Genomic DNA, 8,800 nt, shown 5'->3' on the forward strand with positions numbered 1-8,800 from the left:
GAACAATACATGTTGGTGTTAAATTGAAAACATCTTTTTAGACGTGTCTTTAACCAACCAATGTGAAACCAGTTACCTAGCATCCTCAGGTCAAGCTGTCTACAAAGTCATGTGTTATGATGTGAGCTGCCCCTATGCCAACAGAACCTGCAACCCGCAGGTACAGTATATTATCTTCATCCTCATTACTACATTGTTGAGCTTTTTATGGTCATGTCAATGTCATGCATGATATTGAGGAGTGAGTGTATTGTATTTTTTTTAGATAATGCATAATTCAATAAATAAAAAGTTCCTGTACACCTATCGACAGTAACAAGTATTCATATACAGTATATTTAAGGGTTCAAAAAAGTTAATTTTTTCAATATATATTTTGGGGATTAAAAAAATAAATAATCGGACGATTTAATCGTTATCGTAATTTTTCTCTGAAAATAATCGGCATCGGCACTCAAAATTCCATATCGGTCGGCCCCTAGTTTTTAGGACATTTTTGAGGCGCTAATAGTTCACTGCATATGTCCGTATTAACTTAAAGTTTGCAATGGATTTTCACTGGTAAAATGACGGAAAAGCATCTTCAATCATTCGTTGATATAACAAAGAAATCAACCAATCTCTCATCGCTCTACTGTATAGTTAAGGCATCAAATGTCCAGACATGAATACAAATGAAATATGTCATAGTAGTCCTCTGTTGTGTCATCTCATGCCATCTTATGTCACATGTTCTACAATTTATGAAATGCTAAAAATAAACAATACATTGTACAAAGGTACTTAAAGTTATGAATAACCCCTGTGTTCCTCCCCACATGACTGGGCCAGACTTTCAACAGAAGCAACATCTCCACGTCAGCGCAGTGTGTTGGCTCTCAGTGTGTGTTTGCCTTCTATGGCGGGGAGACGTCTTACCACCGCTACCTGTTCCTGCTGCAGCTAGCCAACCTGCTGGCCTGTCTCTGGCTCATCAACTTCAGCCTGGCCCTGCAGCAGCTCACTCTGGCTGGGACCTTCGCTAGCTACTACTGGGCTAAGAGGAAGCCTCGGGATATCCCACCATGTCCACTCTTTGCATCATTTAGCAGGGCTATCAGGTCAGCACACCCTCACAACAAGACCCAAGCATGGCATTCACACTGGTCCATATTTGATTTAGTCCAGGGGTCTTCAACATTGTTCTGCCTTGGTCGATGGAAAATAAGAACACGGACCCCAAGCAAAAAAATTTGAACAAACGAAAAATGTTGGATTTTCAGCCTAGCCATACAATAACATATGTTTTAGCCTATTTTAATCTATTTTTACTCAGTTATTGTGGTTATGGTTGATAAAACATTAGTACATAATAATTTTTTGTCTTTATGATTATCATTGACGAGGTCAGGTGTTGCATTTTAAACTCGAGGCCTGTATTGTTACAAAGCGATCCATTCTTGAACAACCTAACGTTAGTAGTCCGGACAATTCTTTGCTTTCATTAAATATATAAATATGTTTTTCATATTTTATGAACATTGTAATTCATTTTGGGGGACCCCCTGCAGTACCTCCACGGACCCCCTAGTGTTGGCAGCCCTCCCCCCCAGTTGAAGACCACTGATCTAGAGTCTTATGTAACCATGTATTAAGCTCTTCACTCTCCATTATCAGGTATCACACTGGATCATTGGCATTTGGAGCTCTCATTCTTTCAGTGGCCCAACTGGTCCAGATCGTACTGGAATATCTGGAACACAAACTGAAAGGTTTACCGTCTTCACTATGCTATATGTGTTAGCATTATGACTATATGTATCTTACTCTATACATGTTCATCCATGTAGGTGTTCACAACAGCCTGTCAAGGTTCATAATGCACTGTCTGAAATGCTGTTTCTGGTGTTTGGAGAAATGTGTACGCTACATGAACCGTAATGCTTATATCATGGTGAGTTGGGTAAGCTAGTTGATTGTTTAGCATTAGTTCAATCAATACTAACTATCCACTGCTGGTTTTGTCAGCAACAGCCTTGCATAGCTGTGTTTTTATCTCTTCTCCATCAGGTGGCAATCTATGGTAAGAACTTCTGCACCTCAGCCAGAGAAGCCTTCTTCCTACTGATGAGGAATATGGCCAGGTCAGAAAGCTACATGCCTTTCACTCTGGTCCCTGGGTCCACTGGTTCCCTCTCTGACCTTTATAGAAGTCTGTGTTTTGACAGGTTTTTGTGTGGAGTTTATTTAGGTAAAGACTGTTAGTCCGCCGTGAACACTCGTCCAACGTGTGTGTGACATTCATCAACACAGACAATGCTCTTTAACCGACGCCAAAGACATGGATAATATCATCTGCCAAGTGTCAATTTATCATGTTAATCATATAGGGGAGAACGGGGTAATCTGAGCCACTTTTTACATTTGCTCCCCTCTAAGCGAGCTAAAATTATTTATCACTCAAATTTACACATTTCCCATTAATTCAGGATGTTTCCTAGAAATGGGCATTAGCAGATTTTTTTCAAGACAAAGGGCAGTGAAAATATGATTGTTTTAAAAAAAGTTGTCATGTGGTTCACTTTACCCCAGCTGTGGGGTAAACTGAGACAGACCAGAAAAATCAAGGGGGTAAACTGATCCACTTACTTTTTCCACTCTGAAACTACCATAACAACATATATTGTGACAGTTAGAATCCTGAAAGCTAGCCACACATTCCAGAACTAATGTCGGACTAGTAAAAGAATGATGGGGTTTGGTCAATTAAGGCAAGGCAAGGCAAGGCAAGGCAAGGCAAGGCAAGGCAATTTTATTTATAGAGCACATTTCAGGCACAGGGCCACTCAAGGTGCTTCACAGGGTTAACATCAAATAAAGAATACAAATACAAAAAAAAAAAAAAATGAACAAATTTAAAACATGGATAAAAATACAACATTTAAATAAAAGAATTAAAACATTTTACCAAAAAAAAAAAATAATAAAAAAAAAAAAAAAAATACAGGTTAAAAGGGAAACAAGAACGTTTTGAGACCCGATTTAAAAGAGCTGAGAGAATTAAGCAAAGCAAATTTTCTAAACACTTGAAAGTAACTCTGAACACAATCAAATACAACATATTATAATTCAAAAGGCTTTATTAAGATTCAAATGAAAGATAGAACCAGTTAGATTAGAACACAGTCCGGGGGTCAGAACACCCTTGTGTCTGGGGGTCAAAGCATAGGAAAATCAGAACCAGCGAGAACAGCCTGGGACTCAGAACACAGGAGAAGACCCAACTGGATTATAACATCAGCCTGTCATACTCTACATCTAGGCCTACTCTACATTCCAGCCCTGAAGGTTACAGGGAAAGATGAGAAGTGCTCTTTCCGTGTGGTTGCCCCAGGTCGTCTTCCTGGTGTATTTCCTTGGCATGATGGCTTTTCTACAATGTGTATGACATCAAAATAAAACATATGTTATGTGATATTACATTAAAATATGTTTAAGACTAAACTTAACTTGTGCCTCATGGTGGGGGAAAGTGAGACAGTGGCTCACTTTCCCCCACAGCATTTGGCTCACTTTCCCCCACCACCACAATTTGAGAAAAAACTACCTCTCTTAGCATTTCAGGCTAATCTTTAGCTAATATCATCACATGGTTTTTATATGTTGGTAGTTCATCAACACATATGATAGAAGTTTTTCTACGTGAATACATTTGCTTTGGCACAACAGTTGATTAAGTTGACAGCAAGAAAATTTACTTTTACATGCAAAATACCTATTTTGGTGAAAAAAACATGCTTACCACAGCACCATAAGGTCCTCTCTTTCAGGGCCATGGGGAAATGAGAGGGGCTTGAAAACATATATCTCACATGACCAAAAATGTTTTCTGTTCCCTAGATACAGGGGGTGGCTCACATTACCCGATGCCTCAGATTCCCCGTTCTCCCCTATTCAAAATATGTTATGTTTAAATTGTTCCTTTATGATGATAGACTTTGTTTTCTTTTGAACCGTCTGTAATAGTAGTTAAGAAAAGGAAGCGTGCCTTCCGAGGAGTCATACATATTAAGGCGCAGACACACCGGGCCGAAAATCGGGCGTCGGACTCGATTGGAGAGTCTGGAGGGGGCGGGGACATGAGTTTGGTGTGTTCGGTGACGTCGGCCATCGTAGATGTCTTTGGGCTTCTTTTCAGCCGATTCAACATGTTCAATCAGCGTCGGGCAGTCTTTCAGCCGGAGCAATCTGATTGGTGTAGGGCCAGCCCGTCTCTGCTCTGCTATGGCAGCGGAGCAGATATTAGTTTCAGTTTTGTCAAACATGATTTAGGAAGCTATTGATAGAATCAGAGAATGTTCGGGGTGCCTTTAGCTCAGTTGGTAAGGCGTCCCCCTCCCGGGCCGGGCCCAGCAGCAAACCCGGGTTCGATTCCCGCCCGCGGTCGTTCTCTGCATGTCACTCCCCTCTCTGCCCCATTTCACCTCTGTCTCTCTGCACTATCAAATAAAGCATAAAAATGCCCAAAAAAAATATCTTTAAAAAAAAAGAATCAGAGAATGTTCGTATTTTCATGTAGGCTAAACACAATCAGCACATAGCATTAGATTGTTCATGCACATGTTTTTTTTTAAATAGTCGAGGTAGTTCGGGCGAGGAGCGGCCACAGGTGTGTGTGTCAGTGAGTGTGTGTGTCTGCAGCATGCACTCTCTCTGTTATAATGACAGCCTACGTTAGGATAACAGCCTAATTAATGTCATCCCGCGCAAGCGCAGACTGACAGCAAGTCGGTAGTCGGCTCGGTGTTTTCGCACTTCTTTGACCGTTTCGGGGAGACTGGAGCTGACAGAATCATCTGAATCCATTTTCTGGCGACTATCAGCAGTCGGCTTGGTGTGTCTTCGCCTTTAGAGAAAGGTATAGTAACAGCTGTTAGGGAAAGCTAACAAAAGCAGCAAGCTAACAGTGAAGCTGCAAGTCAGCTAAAGGTGGACCTTGTAAGGAAAAGACTAAACCTGCCAGTCAGCTGTCTGGCTAACATGAATTCTGTGCTCTGAAGAGCAGAAGGACCGGTCCCACAGCTGTAATACTGTCATTCTTTGTACTTGATTTTATGTATACATCTATCGACAAACCTGTTCTTCAAAACTTTTCTCAAGGTAATTTAAATATCCTCCACACCAAACAGCATACTGGCAGAATACAGTATTTAGCTAGTCAACCAGGACAAGTTACATTGTTCTCTCTCATGTGTTGGATGAGTGTCAGGGCTGAACGGTGTGCCTATCTGCTTACAGGGTTGCAGTGCTAGATAGAGTGACAGACTTCCTGTTGTTTCTGGCCAAAGTGCTGATAGCAGGAGGAGTTGGTAAGTACAATGCCAGGATGATCCAGCCACTGTCATGTTTATGCACATTATAGTTTCCAATGGAGTGTTTAGTGGACATGTAAACAGCAAGACTGTCATTCTGTGTGTGTGTGTGTGTGTGTGTGTGTGTGTGTGTGTGTGTGTGTGTGTGTGTGTGTGTGTGTGTGTGTGTGTGTGTGTGTGTGTGTGTGTGTGTCAGGTGTGGTTGCATTCTTCTTCTTCACTAGTAAGATCCCTGTTGTACAGGAGGAAGTGCCCGATCTCAATTACTACTGGATCCCCCTACTGGTCAGAGTCACACAACACACATGTAGTCCACTGATCCACTGATTTCATTTCTTAGTAGACAAAAAATAACAATGGGTTTACAGTGGTGAACACAAGGTATTGTTTTAAATACATTCATCTATCCAATAGTATAGTATTACTATCCCTAGATTTAAAAAAACATATAACTTAAATATACATTTTCTTCTTTTATTTTGGTCCGATGATTCAACCAGGTCAAGGTTCTAGTTCAGCAAATTCCTGTAGTCTTAAATCTCTGAACCCTAGAACACTAACGCTAAATATTGTAAGACTATCACTAACGCCAATAGTTTTTCACCCGATATAATATACCTAATAAAAAAATCTTTGACCATATAAATTCCCTTTGACATCACCATTAAGTGATATGTATTCATAAAAATTACACAAAATTAATACAACGTGCAAATTCGAGCAGCACTCTAAACTTACCTTACCTTACAGACAGTTGCATTTGAAAAAAAAAAACATTTCACTTAGGTAGGGTGAAAAATCACCCAAACAAAAAACCAGGGATGGGAGCATGGAACCATTTCTACTTTCTAAGACGTCATTGAGCAGCTTGAAGGTACTGAAGGACCCAGTCACTCAGACAGCAGCAACACAATGAAAATCATGAAAACACGACGGGGGGAGGGGGGTCACCAGAGGTTAGTGGATTAGGAAGAACAACACTTGTGTGTATGGGTTACATTTTTTGTTTTAAGAGGCACGTTAACCCAAAGATTATAAGAATTCTATGTGTTTTCTATGTCTTGAGATTAGTAATCAGATCTGCAGTTTTGCTGTAGTTTTGTAACCTCTATGTTTTTCACATCAGACGGTGGTGATAGGTGCCTACCTGATCGCTCATGGTTTCTTCAGTGTCTATACCATGTGTGTGGATACGCTCTTCCTGTGCTTCTGTAAGTACGCTCACTGATTAAAAACTATTTCATAATGGCACAAGGTCTATAAAAAAATATATCATTCATAAATCATTCCATTTAACATGACACATCTCCCAATCCATCCATACCTGCTTCCTCTCCCATGCTAATCTCCTTGACCCCATCGTGGCATTTCTCTGTCAAACCAGGTGATGACTTAGAGAGGAATGATGGTAGTTCCGAAAAGCCTTTCCTCATGTCCCCAGAGCTGCACACAATACTGGGTAAATCCTACCAGGTGGGCTGATCTCCATTCAGTCTGGGCCTGGACATACACACTCCTGGCCAAACCAAAGACATGCCAAGGTCACCACACTGAAGACATGTAACACCAAAGAAGAACAACATTACAGTTTACTGCACAGACATAACGAAAACCAACCTCAGAGTGGCTGTCTAGTTCACTTCTGGTATACTTAGTGGGATAATCCATTGTGAAATCTAATAGTAAGAACTCAGAAACAATGAGACCACATGTCAAAAATGTATGAAACCAAAAGGAAAACAGAGTTGGAAGACTTTTATAATACTTGAGAAAAAATAAAGGAAAGCTTACACGATGGAACGTTCCTTTAAATGGAGCCCTTTGTAACTGTCAAACTGCTGCACCTATATTTTAACTTATCCAAATGTTAGAGGAAGCTTGACGCAGTGCCATTTTTGGTCTGAAAGGATCCTCGACAGTACAAAGTCATTTTTGAGCCCTTAATTGATAGAGTGAGAGGAGCATTGTTTTGCATTAAGAAGTCTGTTAATTTATTTTTTAAGTAGGTGTGAAAGCCCCCTTAACCCCACATAACATCTTTGGACAGACCTGAAGATTATAGTTCAAACTATTCCTTTTCAACCCAATGGATCTGCCAGGAAGAAAGGGATAAGCTTTCAAATCCAAATGTGCAAAGTATGTAGCGATTTAGCCAATAAGACTATGACCTGTAATTGCTGCCAAAGGGACTTCTTCAAAGTATTGAATTGAATACTTGTGTAAATAAGATATTTCAGTTCTTGATTTTAAATACATTTCCTGTTGTTTTTACTTTGACATTATGTAAAACGACATCTCCAACATTTTTATTATTGTAATTTTTAATTAAAGTTTAATACAATGCATGTGTTTTTAGTGGTTTAAAGAAATGTCATGTCTATCTGTGACTTGGATTACTTACACCCTTAGGAACAAACAGGAGACTTTTCAAAGTACCGGTATTTGGGGCCCATTTATAAATTATATAATGGACAAAAATATATCTCGTATTGGCAAACTGTGGGATGGATACTAACAACCTCTGAATTATAGGTCTTGGTATACTTCTTATTTTAATGTACCAACAAATGTTTTTTACACATGTATTTATTTTTACTTTGTGTGTATGTGTGTGTGTGTGTGTGTGTGTGTGTGTGTGTGTGTGTGTGTGTGTGTGTGTGTGTGTAAATATACTTTTGTTAATATAAACTTTTGCACCTTTTGTTCTTTGTAAAAATTGAAAACTCAATAAACATATTTCTAAAAAAATTGTTACATGAAAGATATTGTGATCAATTGAGACATAAAGATCAATAACATAAAGATCCGGTACAGGGCTGACAGGTGAAACTATAATCAGGCTACTGCCACAAATGTTTAAATGTGGCAGTAGCCTCTCTCTATCCACACTTCAACAAAGAGAAAGGAATGTTCGCACCAGTCAATGCATAGAACAGTGTATTTCTCATTGAACAGTGCTAGACCAGTAAATGAACTACAGCTCATTGGCTCGTCCTTACTGTGAACACATTTTCATCTTTAGAGTAAAAGACAGTGGCGGGGCGCGCCTTTGACACCTATTCCTTCAGCGCCATCATCCCGAAAAAATATCCTAGGTGCCGACAGTAGCTTTAAGGTGCGAACACACTGCACAGCGCGGCGCGGCGGTTGGCCGCGCGAATCGCAGGTTCCGCGCCGCGTGGTCATTTTGGCTCATTTGTGTCCGCCGCCGGCCGCCCCCCGCCGCCCGATGACTCATTGAATGTGCACGCCCAGTTTCTTCCCGCTATTTACATCTCTCTCATCATCGTCGTCATCCTCACTGATTTGTTTTTGTTGGGAGCGTCTCTGAAGTAGGCTATTCTGCCTTCATCATCTCTGCCATCAGCCCTTGTATTGGTCTCACTGCACCTCTCACACATTTCTCCCCGCCACCTGCCACCCAAGCTTCGTAAACACACCCACACATG

General features: G+C 40.4%; 1 protein-coding gene across 1 annotated transcript in view; it reads left to right on the forward strand.

Moving 5' to 3' along the window:
* LOC307256041 (choline transporter-like protein 5-A) overlaps positions 1-6,833 on the forward strand; it is a gene marked incomplete at both ends in the record, with an annotated part of 65,763 nt that extends 58,930 nt beyond the window's left edge. Inside the window, 9 exons of the mRNA XM_080034907.1 lie at positions 73-160; positions 832-1,100; positions 1,657-1,751; positions 1,830-1,933; positions 2,050-2,123; positions 5,278-5,348; positions 5,548-5,636; positions 6,478-6,562; positions 6,736-6,833. Coding sequence (XP_079891033.1) covers positions 73-160; positions 832-1,100; positions 1,657-1,751; positions 1,830-1,933; positions 2,050-2,123; positions 5,278-5,348; positions 5,548-5,636; positions 6,478-6,562; positions 6,736-6,833 — 973 coding nt within the window. The remainder of the gene's footprint in view (positions 1-72; positions 161-831; positions 1,101-1,656; positions 1,752-1,829; positions 1,934-2,049; positions 2,124-5,277; positions 5,349-5,547; positions 5,637-6,477; positions 6,563-6,735) is intronic.
* Between the last annotated feature and the right edge of the window lie 1,967 nt (positions 6,834-8,800).

Source organism: Ammodytes marinus (genome assembly GCF_949987685.1).
Source record: "Ammodytes marinus genome assembly, chromosome: 9".
Classification (NCBI taxonomy): domain Eukaryota; kingdom Metazoa; phylum Chordata; class Actinopteri; order Uranoscopiformes; family Ammodytidae; genus Ammodytes; species Ammodytes marinus.